This window comes from Xiphophorus hellerii, chromosome 4, assembly GCF_003331165.1.
Source record: "Xiphophorus hellerii strain 12219 chromosome 4, Xiphophorus_hellerii-4.1, whole genome shotgun sequence".
In the NCBI taxonomy this organism is placed as follows: domain Eukaryota; kingdom Metazoa; phylum Chordata; class Actinopteri; order Cyprinodontiformes; family Poeciliidae; genus Xiphophorus; species Xiphophorus hellerii.
In genome coordinates this window covers 1,963,011-1,976,525 of record NC_045675.1, presented here as the reverse complement: position 1 = coordinate 1,976,525, position 13,515 = coordinate 1,963,011, and the positions used below count along the sequence as shown (strand labels likewise).

At 37.4% G+C, this 13,515-nt stretch overlaps 1 protein-coding gene across 4 annotated transcripts; it reads right to left on the bottom strand.

Annotated features, from left to right (window-relative positions):
- Window positions 1-369: 369 nt before the first annotated feature.
- On the bottom strand, window positions 370-7,517 carry LOC116719259 (uncharacterized). 4 transcript variants are annotated; one of them, XM_032561747.1, is made up of 5 exons: window positions 6,413-7,517; window positions 4,696-4,805; window positions 3,332-3,541; window positions 1,502-2,830; window positions 370-1,081 (listed from the first exon to the last, which is right to left on the bottom strand). In XM_032561747.1, the coding sequence occupies exons 3-4, from the start codon at window positions 3,537-3,539 to the stop codon at window positions 1,737-1,739; spliced, it is 1,302 nt and encodes a 433-aa protein (XP_032417638.1). In that variant the 5' UTR covers window positions 3,540-3,541; window positions 4,696-4,805; window positions 6,413-7,517; the 3' UTR covers window positions 370-1,081; window positions 1,502-1,736. The 4 variants fall into 4 exon arrangements, with proteins under 4 accessions (XP_032417638.1, XP_032417636.1, XP_032417635.1 ...); XM_032561745.1 differs by lacking the exon at window positions 6,413-7,517 and having other exon boundaries at window positions 4,696-6,133; XM_032561744.1 differs by lacking the exon at window positions 6,413-7,517 and having other exon boundaries at window positions 3,332-6,147.
- Window positions 7,518-13,515: the final 5,998 nt, after the last annotated feature.

Genomic DNA, 13,515 nt, shown 5'->3' with positions numbered 1-13,515 from the left:
TTTACCATGCTAACATTTCCCTAAATTACTGTATTAATACATGTTTTGTCTTTATTTTTCAAAGGGAAAAAACTGTAAAAATGTAGGATATTCATCCTTTTCTTTAATGGTAAAAGAGCACCAGTATTGCTGATTTTATGGTTAATTACTGACTTTGAAGCCATAATGTTATATAAAACTAAGAAAAATAAACTTTTTGGCTAAAAATTAACATTGAAACATTAAAGAAATGTTTAGTTAGTGCAAATTGTGAAATTAAAAAGTGCACATTTACTTGGTAAAAGTATCAAATCGATTAGAGCAGCTAAATAATGTGTTACCAGTTTTGTCTAATGGTAAAAACATGGAAAAGTATAAGTAAATTTTACATAAAGTATCCAAAAACCAAACTTTATTGTATTTTTTCCATTTAATGAAAACTTTTTGGGCTGTACAAACTTCTCACAACCCTGTGAACACTGATTACAAAGAACTTGTAACATCTTCCAAAAAGCAGCAAGCACTTATATTAGTGCAAAAGTTTGAACAGATATGACACAACATTATCACTTCAACCCCGGTGCAGTGTATTTCAAATGAATAATCCATATCATATGGAATTGGCACATACACAGAAATAAGAACTTTCTAACAAATGTGCTGGGCACCACTGTAACCTTTCTGAAATAGATAACTAAAACTGTTCACGTTTGTCAGGTTTTTTGACTTGAAACTTGTAAATCACCACATATTCATTAAGCCGTGACAGTGGTGCAGCATAAAATCTGTGTTATTGTCATCTGCTATATACATATATATAAAAAAAATGTCTAACATAAATTTGCAAAATTTAACATGAAGATGAAAAATGTGAAATCTTACAGTGTAAACCTTAAATACCAATAAAATGCAGTTTTCAACATACCGCAACATAACAACATTACACATCATATCACATGACTCACAAAGTATGGTCTAAGTCCACTCATGGTCTGCAAGGTCAGCGATGAGCGTGAGGACTCTTGGGTTGACCGCAAAGATCTTCCTCCTCTTGCTATGCTCAACTTTTGTTCCTCTCTCCGGATTAATTGAAAAGAAACACCTTGAAGAAAAGAAATTTTATTGCATTTAATGTTATGTTTATAAATGACTTAACAGAAAGATTTCACAAGATCCAGCTTTGTGGTGGCGGGATTCAGTGGCAGAGCCAGAGGAATATTTAGTGACAGGCTTTTGTGCCTATCCTGCTTCACAAACAGACTGAAGAACTCTTCTGTCTCCATGGCCATAAAAAATATACAATTTAAACACTTCTCAGCAACAGCAAAGAAATGATAAAATATTTTCACAGTTTCTACTGGCATTATTTCTATCATGAATATTTAGATTTAGCAGTTTTTTCCCCTCCATTTCAATTGTCTTTTGTATTTATTATATTTCGGTAACTAGTAACATTCTGATCTATGTTGTGAAAACTTTATCTTGCTGGTAAATATAGACTGTGTGTAAGTATAAGAATTACCTCTGGAGGAACTCCAGTGTTGACCGCAGTCCCACTGGGTAGTGTATATTAAAACAGTAGTAACAGCCAAACATCAGGCAGATGGCACAGGAGAAGGCAGTGATGTGGTCATTGATAATCTTCTGATCAATACTCAACATGAAGCAGTCTGCAGTGTAGCAAGAGGACCCTTTGAATAAAAAACATGAACAAATATATATCACAAAAAGCCCGTGTGAACCATTCAACTACTTTGTCAACTTGGTTCAGACATACCACACACAATAAGGCAGGGTGTTGCTGGCACATCCTCCATCTCAACCTCTTCAGCAAGGCTCGTCTTCTCAACATAGTGGAACATATGCTCTTCCTTCTCACCAAAAAAAGCAAGTAGAAGAAGAATCATCTCCGTACAACCACTGGACTGACCTTTTTCACTTGCTAACTTGAGGAGAGACTCCAGAACTTGTTTTTCTTTCTGAGCAAAAACAGTTTTCAGGAAGTTGACGATGCGCTCCCCCTTTTTGTCCAGATTGGTGAAGAAGGCTTCCATCAGACTGATGCCAGTAAGTTGCTGGAAGTGTTCTGCCATGCCAGTTTCATGGAACAAAAAAGGCCATTCTTGGCATAGCTTCAGGATGCTTGTACCTTTATTGATGTCCTTTCGTTGCGTGTAATAGGTGGACTTGATAAGTTCTTTCACATCTTCTGCAGCATATTTCTTGTCTTTGAACATCTTTTTCATGTCTTCTTTTTTCTTAAGCTGACTCTCTACAGTCTCAGAAAGGGGCAAAAACTTTGGCGCCCAGTTGACACAGCCATATGTGTCTTGAACACTGGCTTTCTGCTCAGCAGGTATCTCATCAGTGTCATTATCTGATTCTGCCTTGCGTTTAGTTATCTTTGGTGTGTCTTGTCGTTTGACATTTTCAATTCTTGCCTGGAGTTGTTTTACCAAGGAATGATAACCAAGTCCAATAACGTCACCATCAATGACATCCTTAAGTGACTTTGGATACCTGCTCACCATCCTTTCTGCTATTTCAGTAGTGTTGCGTTTGGTTGGATTCTTGCAAATCAGCATCATTTCAGAGACAATAATCCTCACCATTTGTCTTCGAAGTCGTGCACTTGGCCTTTTCTGTCGTTCCAAAGTCTGTATCAGCTCTTCTGGAAGCTTCTGCCACGGTATCTGAAAACTGTCAACCCAGGTTGGCAAAACTGGGGAGCAGCTCAGGAAAGGCGATGAAGTAGCAGCAGACGATGGTTGTGAAAGTGAGGCTGCAGATTGAGAGGACTGAACAGACTGTGGAGAGGAGGATGCCCCGCCTGAAGTTGAAGCCATTGAGTCTGGAAAGGTACAACACATGAAATTGAAAAACATTAAGTATATAAGTTTTTGGTAAAGAAAAAAAAAATGTTTATCAAAACAAGATATACACAATATGCTTAAATCTCACAACTGCAATTATTTTGAAATATCTTATCGACTGGTCATATCAAATTAAGTTATACATAAATATATACAAGTACATGTACTTTTTACTGTTACAATTTTTCATCATTTAAATTGTGTTAGTGATATCAAAATTACTTGTGTAAAGTAATGTTAGGGAACTGTTAATGTAGAGTGTTTCCTTTTCTAACAGACTGTTGTGTGTCCCCTGCACAGGAACCACCAGGTGTAAATGAGAAGCTGTACATTGTTGTCCTTGTCAAATAAACAAACATATGAAATATGATTGAAATGTGTCTTTGTTGACCTTTCATTTTCACTTTTGATCTGTAGTTAGGTGTAAAGCACATGTTTTTATGCAAAAGTTACACAAGACTATATCTCAAAAAACTTACTATTTTGGGCCCATGCAGCAACCAGTCTTCTGGCCTGTATGGGCTTCAGCACAGGCAATAAGTCTCTTTCGGTGATATACTGGAAATCATCTGTGGTTGTAGTGCCGAGTTTCTCCAACACATCCTCTAAAGCAGCCAAAACTTCCTGTGAAAGACCAGGAAGCACTGCTCGAATGGCATCGCGGATGTCCTTTTGTGTATCCATCATATCTGTTGAAATACAGAAAACTAAAAAAAGGTTGATCTCTGAACCATTAATATCAAGCCTTTACACTGCCAAAACACTATGCTTTAATGGTACAAACCGATTCCCATCTTTTATGTAAGATGATAATGGCCACATGTCAATCAGTTTACTAATGTGTCTGCATTCTAATCTTCTTGTTTCATCCTTTACAAAGTACATGTGGTAGTGTGGAAGAAATTCTCCACGATACACTCTCATCAGAAAATGAAGTGCAGATTCATCCTTCACCAATGTAAGGATGAGTTCACCAAACTCCAGTGACTCATCATTCCTACTGACTACAAATTGGCCCTTCTTGTACGTTATTCCATTATACTGCACATCTGTGGGAGTCATTGTATTGTTTTCAGTGAACCCAAAATGAAGAACTGCACCTTTAACTTCCTCACTGTAAAGTTCTAAATAAAATGGTGAGCCATCTTTTATTTGCAAGGTTGGGAGAGTCACTGTTCCAGCAGAAAGAAAGGCCTGTAACATTTGATGTCTCTCTGAAAGAGTCAAACACAGATTTTTGAAGTTCTTCAGTTGTCTGGCACATCTTTTGAAGTAACTATGTTTGCTCTCGAACCGCATGGTCCAGAGCCTGATGAGTGGACCAAATTTCAGAATCAGCCCTGGATAGTGCTGTAAATAATGATGTTTAGGTCTCAGTGCGTTATCTGGAAACAATACCTTCCTGGTTTCCAAATATTCCTGGATGAGAACATTCAAATATGCAACCTGAGGCTTGGAAATTTGCTGAGCACAAATCAGGTCAACAATATCCTTAAGCTGCAATGTTAACTGCCATATATCATCTTGTGAATCCTGCACCTTATCACCAATTAACAGAGGCAACAGTCTCAAGAAATTCCAGTTTTGTACTGCTTGTCCACTGAGTTTCAGTGCTTTTGGAGTGACAGCACAAGGTTTGGAACAAGCATCTGTTGCTTTGTATTTGAATTGTCTGATGCGCCTGTTCAAAATTGTGTATGTCAGCCATTTCTTTTTGACAATCATGTATTTGAGATAAAGGGCAACATCATATGAGAGGACACCCTCGAAGATGTCATGGCCAAGACAAGGGGGCATGCCTGGTGAACAAACATTAAAGTTCTCTAAAGTATTAAACACTGACCTGAACTTAATCCCCTGTACTTCTGTCACATCCTCTCTTTCCAGCTGTTCAGTGGCAGATTGATACGTTTCTGGAGTCCGCTCTGGTCCAATGATAGCTGGATTTTCACTCTGAAATTCAGACCGAGTAATCAGACAATATCTGCAGAAGTACTGAGATGTACTGAAATTTTCCGTAAAACCCCCGATGCAGTGAGAGCCCAAGTTGTCTCCAGCAATGCAATACAGTGCTCCTTTCACAACTGATTCATCTGCCATAGTTATCCCATTCTCCTCTAGTATTTTCAAGTCAGTCAACAGTTCTGAAAAAACTCTGGAATGGCCAAATTCCTTGAAATCCTTCTCTCTACACAACAAGACCAACTGCATATGATCGGTATTTGATCGGACATGGGGTGGCATATTGAGTAGAGAAAAGTAAACAGCCAAGATCTTGTGCTTTTTTTTTGCAGATCCCAATGGGTTCACAACTTCAAATGCATCTTGATAGAGAACCAGCTTGAGACAATTTTGGTTTTCTTGAAAAAATACGTTGGACATAAACACCTTACCATCGTCACAGTCAGAGAGAACATCAGCTTTTGAAACGCCAGGAGCCATCATTAGGCCCTGCCAATATTTGGAATCTAACATACCTTTTAACGTATTTAGCACAGGAACATAGTATGCAAATCTATCTTTTCTGTCCTCATCTTTGCCCAACAACACTTTTTTGGGTTCCCCATATTTGAACATGTCTTTAAAACACTGGGCTCTAGAATAAGCAGTTCTCATTGGCCCTGTGTGGCAAGCTGAGAACAAGTCCGACTGTTTTACTGTGTCACAGATTTTTGCAATGTCTTCATCTGCAAATGACATTTCTTTAAGAAGCAAGTTCAATCTATTTAAAGAGTATGTCTGTCCCAATTCATGTATATTCTGCATCTCTTCTACAATGTTTTGAATGGTAGATGATGGAAGAAGATGCTGTCCCTGTAGTTTTATGTAAAACATACATACATTCCTAAGATACAAGTCACTGAAATTTGGTCCATCTATGACTGTGTCTTCTGCATCTGGCACACTGGAATCTTTTGTGGTAGCACTTGCAGCACTCTGAGTATCTTCATTACTTGTTTCACAAATCACATTTTCCAAATAATTTTTATGTTTCCTGGAGATGTGAGAGGTAAAGGAAGATTTTACACGAAACACAGAGGTGCACCCTTTCACAGGGCAAGTTACTTGGCGCCCCTCTACTATATGCTCCTTCAAGTGAACAACCAAAGCTTTTATCCCTTCACACTGCCAGTTACAAAGTGGAACTGTGCATTTTAATTTTGTTAAACTTGTGTCCAGAGCAACTGTTGGCATGCTATTATGATGACGATAGAAGTGTGCTTTTAATGCTGCATAACCAGTACACACCTGCTTGCAACCGGCTGCAACACACTTGAACATAGCCTGGGTTCGTTGCGATGCAGTTTGCAATGGAGAACAAAGGCTTTAACAGATTTAACTGTTTCTGCACACAGGTTGCATGAATACATCTTAAATATATTACTTCGATGGATAGCTTACAGCAATGGCGATACAAAACAGATGTAAGCAATAGCTTTGTGGAGAGGCTAACTTTCCACAACTTTTTTTTTTCCTCGTTTCCCCTGAAATTTCTTTTCAACCAACCGAATGCAATTCAAACTATTTGTTTTCTGAAAATTTCCGCAATATTTCCTTACCTGAGAAAGAGAGACGATCAGACGGAGAAGGTTGGATGATGAAGTCTCTGCACAATCTGAGCGGAATAGCTGGACAAAAACGCGAACCACCGAGTGCGACGGGTCCTCAAATGCAGCGCGCTGATTGGTCCGTTCAAATCCACAGCTTCCAAAGTACCGCCAGAACTCCACTTCGCCCGTCCGCGCGGGCCAGGTGCAGGGGCCCTGTTAATGGCCCCCTGTTGGGCCATTAATTAAGACTGACTACAGGCTGCCTGCCAGGTCTACAGGCAGGAAACTTGACTTACATGACTTTTGTTAAACCGAATAAATTATATTACAATATAGACTACAAATATCTCTAAAACATTTTCTGTGACTGAGTACAGATTATTTTAATTTATTTGTTAATGAAAAAAAAATCCAATATTGGCAACAAGATAATTTACAGTACAGAACATTTCATGGAAAGATATTTAATTTCCATAATTCCATTCAAAAAGTCAAACTTTAATAGATTCCAGATTCAGGACCCACAACTTAAGACGATTGCAAGTATTTGTTTATTTTTACATAATTTGGGCTATCAGGAGAATTAAATGCAAATTTTTTTTCATTTCCACAACAGTATGCATATTGACAGTTTTGAACTGTATACTTTAGATTAATTAAATGTAAAAAATTACGATATACACTGCTAGAAAAATTATAGTATATTTTTGTAATTGCCACAGCAGTATGCATATTGAACAGTTTCGAACTGTATACTTTATAATTATTGAATGCAAAAACTACGGTATACATTGCTAGGAAAATTACAGTATGTTTCTGTAATTGTCACAACAGTATGCATTTTTAACAGCTACTAACTGTATTACTTAAGAAGGATGAGTGCAAAAACTACAGTATATACTACTAGAAAAACTACAGCATATTACTGTTAAAAGTATTACAAGATTTTTTTTAACAGCAGGGCAATGTAAATTTTCTGAAGAAAAACAGTAAAAATTACATTTTTTCCTAATTATCTTATTTACGGTAATTACTTGTTAAAGAAACAGTCTAAAACTGATTTCCAATTTACGGTTTTAAATTTTTATGGTTTACTTTATTTAACTGTAAAATTTACGGATATTTTTTACAGTGTACAGCTGCTTATCACTTCCACCGAATCATCACCGGGACGCGGCGCTGCGGCTGCAGATGAAGCAGGTACGATCTGTCAGCGCAGAAAAACTCAAAAATATGAAGAAAAAACAATTCACAGGTGAAAATGATCTGTTGGGTTTCCTCTGCAGTCGGTGTATCAGTCACCAGGTTAAAACAACTCATCGCTCCGTTTCACTTCTGTTTGCTATAATTTAATTTTCTTTTTCAGGTTGGAGAATTTTACTCAAAATGCCTCCAGCTATTTATGCTGTGATGTTCTGTGTTTTCCCTCATGACGTACATTTGGCTTTTAGCCTGCAGCTACACGGAAAAACAACCTGATAAATTGTTCATTTATGCATCATATTTTTAAATTATTTTAAATATAGGCATGAGGTGAATGTTTGATTTATTGCTGCATATTTCAGGTCTGTAAAATTTAGGATTCTGTGAGAAAAAGCAGGAAAACGATGAATGACTTGTTGACCCTCTCCGTTGGTTTATCTCTGTCTTTTTGTCTCTGATGTTGCCACCTGTAATCCCACGCTGAGAATCCAGATTATCTCTGTATCCATCAGATTTACGACTCTCCAGGGTTAAAATGCAAAATAAACGGCAGGAAATTAATTCATGAAGCTCATGTTCAGCGTCGGCAGCGTGCGGCGGAGTCATTAGGGCTGGAAGGAAGAGCCGGTTTCACATTGAGCCAGGAGGAAGACGCCATCATGGCTGCTCACAGCGGCAGATGATGAAGATGTGCTTGGGGCGGATTTTCTCCTTGAGGAGCCAGAAATAATCCCGCTAACACTGGCTTCATCACAGATCTGCAGAACAATGTGAAAGATTTTAAATATATCTTTAATTTGGTCAACTTTGATCAACAAGGAAATACGAGGTCAGGTCAGTGTGAGTCTCTGTGATACGTCTGTTGTGTTGGTGTCCAACTGCTGCAGATGGAAAAAAAGAGTAAAATCCCACCAAAAAAACTGAGTTATTTTGAGATTAAGCTCAGAAATTTTCTAGAAAAAAAACACGGAAATTTCTGATCTACAAAAGCAAAACATTTTTGAAACGGCTCATTTTCCAAACACTAAAAAACTTTTTTTAGCACTTGGTCTGTTTCTACAAACCAAGAAGGATTATTAGGCACTTTGTAAAAACAAAAAAGGTGAAGGAAATACGAACAAACTCAGAAAAAACATGAACATTTTTCTGAGTTTGTAAATAAAAAAACAAAAATATTTAGTTTGTAAATTAAAAAATTTACAAACTCAGAATTTTTTTTTTTAAATGTCCATGTTCTTTTTCTAGACAATTTCTGAAATTTCTCTCTAAATTTCAGAATTTTTGCTAGCAAATTTTTCAACTTCTCAAATTTTTTATTTTTTTTTCTAGACAATTTTTGAGATTAATCTCAATTTTCTTTCTGGGTATTTTTTTGGCAGAAATGTACTGTTTTATTATTATTATTATTATTATTATTATTATTATTATTATTTCGTTCAACCCCAATACATCATCATTGTAAGAAACACCAGAGACCCAAATGGAAGCACAAAAAGTTAATCTTGCATAACAGATCCCCCTAAATTTGAATTATTCTTCATTGTAGCATTAATTTCTTCATTTTGTAATTGTAAACACATGTTGATCTGAGAAAGGCACTTTGAATTTTTTAGCTTTATTCCTAAAAATGATTGCAAACATTACAAGAATTTTTTTTTACTGATATTTATATTATCTCTATTTATTTTTATTTTTACTTGTCGACCACCACAAACACCGCCTCCCTCATGTCTTATTTATAAAAATGAACCAAACATAAATATTCAGTGTTTGCTTTAGAAATCGTGCATCACATGTTGCAGGACTGAGTTTCTGGTGAATTATTGCAGCCTAAAAGTGTTTATTTTTAAGACACTTAAAGTAATTATGTTGTTTCTTCGCAGCTGATGAACGAGGCGCCTGGAGGGTTTAAATCTATTAAAATCGTAATAAATGTGTTAGTGTCTGTTTGTTGTCTGCTTCCTGTGCGGGTGTGAAGGTTAATAGTGCTGCATGTGTTCCTGTGTGTGGATGAGTTTTGGATGAGGCCCATTTGCGGCGCATCATTACTCCTCCGGCTGCCGGCTCCGGCTGCTGACAGGCTGATCTATAAATACGAGCGGTCCGGACCGCCGACGTGACGCCGTCGGACCGAGCCGCGTCTCCGGCGAGCAGACAAACACACCTGGAAATAAATCACACAGAAATGAGGCCTGGCTGCTCTCCGTGTCACCAGAACCAGCAGACAGCCGGGGAAAATAATGATGTTATTTTATTTTCTCCAGAATACGATCTGTTTTTATATCTTGTGGAATTTGATGCTTTCACCGAAAATTTCCCCACAAGGCTTCCAGTGTTTTCTGTAGTCTCTAGAAAAAACGAGGGAATTTCTGAGCTCCAAAAGTTGAAAAACTGATTGAAAAAAATCTCAGAAATTTTGAGACTTGATTTCGTGGAATTTCTAGAAAAAAAACTGAACATTTTTTAACTTCTAAGGCTGAATATTTGTTAAAAAACTCAAACATTTTGAGATTAATCTCAGAAGTTTCCTAGAAGAAAAAAGAAATTCCTGATGTCCAAAAGTTGAAAACTTGCTAGAAAAAATTCATGAAATTTTTAGGCTAATCTCATAAAATTTCTAGAAAAACAATGAAATTTTCTTAACTCCAAAAGTTGAAAATTTACTAAAAGTAAATGTTAAAACATTTTAGATAAAATAAAGAAACTCAGAAATTTTGAGATTAATCTCAGAAATTTTCTAGGAAAAACTTGGAGTTTTAAAACTCAAAAATGTTCAACTTTTGAAAATTTCCAAGTAATCTTTTTCCTCGTCCTTTCATTTATATTCTGTCGTAATATATTGTACTTCTCAGGCACTGGAGTTAATTAGCTAATTTTTAACATAAGTTTTTGCAAAACTCTTTCAATCTGTAATTTCCATCTGACGTCCAGATTGCTATTAAGTCTTTGATTTTACACCAGAAAAAACTTAATATAAACTGTTTACTGCAGCAATCCTCACTCAGAAGAATCAGGTGAATCTTTAAAACACAATAAATAGCTTTTAAAAATCCCTGAAATCCAAAATAATGCATCTCCATCATTTCCCCCATCATGCCTGGACCTCCAGTCGGTTAAACCTCCAGCTGAAGCATCTCCAGAACAAACGAGACAACAAGACAGAAAGAGATGAAAGTGATCGGTCCGATCCATTGTCTTTGATCTGAGCGTTTGACATTACCGCTGAGACGAAACCTGACAGCGAGCGGCGCCCTGAGCATAACCAGGCCGTCCGTCCGTCCAGCCGCCTGTTGGTCTGGTCGATAACTGGGAAGGAACGCGAGACGCTGCTGCAAAAGACACAGCGAAAAACAAAAACATGAGAAACTGGCACAACTTCCTTCTTCATGAAATGTGAACAAAAATGGCGGTGTCAGATTTTAGCAGTTGGAGGATTTCTCTTTAGTCTTTGGCAAAAACCACGAGACATTTCTCCTGCTAGCGCTAGCCTAGCGCGTTTGCTTTGATTGTATTTACCCATAATGCCCTGCACTGTAGTCCACTTACTTCATTTGAAACCGAATAATACCAGGAAAATATATGGTTGTGAATCTATAGCAATCACGATTATCCTAAATGTTTTCTTTCCGTTTCATGATTCATTGTCCAAACCACTCAGTGTTACACTCCAGTCACTAAAAGCAAACATCAGGTTTGTTCATTAAACTGGTCAGATTTATTTGTTATGAGCAGAAAATGGATGCATGAAGCTCCAAATACCAAATATTGCACCAATATATTGTGCAGCTCCATGCGATGAGTTTATGTTTAGACCCACTGGGTTTGTTAAAATGTGCATTCAGTATTGATGTTGGAAGAGCAGAGTCAGCAGCTGGCGGATGAAAAAGTTTAACATTTAATTCTCCTTAACAATACCACAGGAACGGATTTATATGTGGAAACAGCAACAAGGAGGAGCACTGGAGTTACCCTGGAAATATAAATGTATAGATTTTTACTTGTTGGATGTTTGCAGTAGCAGGAGAGTAGCAGGGTTATGATAGTTTGGGGCTTTTCACTATAGTTTAATTTTAATTAATTATGACTTTTTGCTTGTTTCATTCAGTTCGTTTTACTTAGTTTTTAAGAGCATATTTGCTCGTTTTTATTAGTTAAACATTGTTGGTTCATTTCAGGTGCAGATTTGTGACATGTCAAAATGTTGTTAGAATATTTACATAAATTGGTTGGTTGTTACTGAACCAGCTGATTCTCCTGTTTTCTCCCAACTTTTTTTGCTGTGGCCATTTTGCGGACCATCTTCGGTGCCGTAATTTGCCGACAGCTGACGTAAACTGCTTGGGTGGGGGCGGGGGAAAAATAAATTTCACATCAGTTCGAAAAACAAACTAAAAAGATTCATAAACACGAAAACAAAGAATATTATATCCATATTTTCAGTATGTTTAGTTTCATAAACACATAATTTAGTTCCAGCTAGTCATACTTTTTCCTCTTTGCTTAACGTTATAATTTATTTCATCTTATAAAAATGTTTTCTTAATACCAGTTTTTGTTATTTTGTTAGTTTTAGTTAATGACAATAATCCTGGAGAGCAGAAAGATAGTGTCACTGTAGAGCTGCTGCCACAAACTAGAGAAATATCTGTGCGTGTGTGAGCTGTGTAGGCGTGGGTGTGTGTGTGTGTGTGCGTGCGTGTGTGTGTATGTGGGGGTGCGTTGGTGTGTGTGTGTGCGTGTGGCACTGAGGCAGAAAAGCTTACCGGAGCATTTTATGCTGACTGCTGACAGAGAAGCCCGTTATCATCAGAATCGGGCCGTAACATCCAGGAAATCAAAATATGATGAAGTTAAGGCGAACCCAGAACCCAATCAGGCATCTGCACGGACAGCCCCGTCGCGGCTCGCTGCTGACGTCAGCAGGTGACATGTTGGAGAGGGTCACTGCGGCCTCACCCAAGTAGAGTAACAGTTTCGGTCTAAACCGGGGAAACGGGACGCTCCTCCTTTTATTTGTCCCTCACGGTTTTATCTGTTTTACGGATCGTGTAAAATTTTACATCCAGCAGTTCATTTTAAGCTTATATCTTCGTAAATTCCGTTTATTTTCACACAAGCAGAAAATAAACAGAGCTGAAATAAGCAGACTTGAGAAATAAACATTTTCCCATCAAATCCAGAATATCCAGTTCACTTCTAGTTCTGAATCTCTAGGTTAGGAATCCTGTTTGTCCTCAGATAAACATTTGGTAATTATTCTTCAATATTGATCAAGTTTTCTGTTCACCTTATAACATTTAATCCATCACAAAAAAATCTGCTAAACGCTGATTTACTTTTTTTTTTTTTAATTTATGAAATCTAATATTTTATAAATTCTAGCATTTATTTGGAAAATTAACCTTGTGGAAGCTAAGTGCGCTAAACATTTTAAAAGCAAAACAGTAAACCGCTAAACGAAAATGTAGCTCCGCTATTAGCGCCTTAGCATATTAGCAGAAGGGGCCCAACGCAGCTCAGACCAACATGTTAGCATCTACGGCTCATCGACTGAAACTCCTCTGTATTCTTAGATGGTGGAAGCTAAATTTCTCCAGAAACCGCAGAAACAAGATGCTTTTGCAGTCAGATATTTGCCAAGGAATGAGCTAATTGTAGGAACCAAAAACCATCTTGGGTAGATCACACAAATTGCAGAACATTTGGGACAAAAGCCAGGAAATTGTGATGATTTTCCTTGTTATTGGAGCATCTGGTCCAAACTTTCCATAAATCAGTGTCTGTTGGAGGCGTAGCGCCTCTGAAGGTGGTGAAACCTTGTGCTAACTTCAGCCAACTAAAGTTTGAATGCACCTAAAAACCAAACAATGAGGCACTTAATAGATTCCAGTCTTCCCTTTTTCCTGAAG

Bases quoted from the DNA above. Each gene is read 5' to 3' on its own strand.
- LOC116719259 (XM_032561744.1), bottom strand. From the start codon at position 6,134: ATGTTCAAGTGTGTTGCAGCCGGTTGCAAGCAGGTGTGTACTGGTTAT.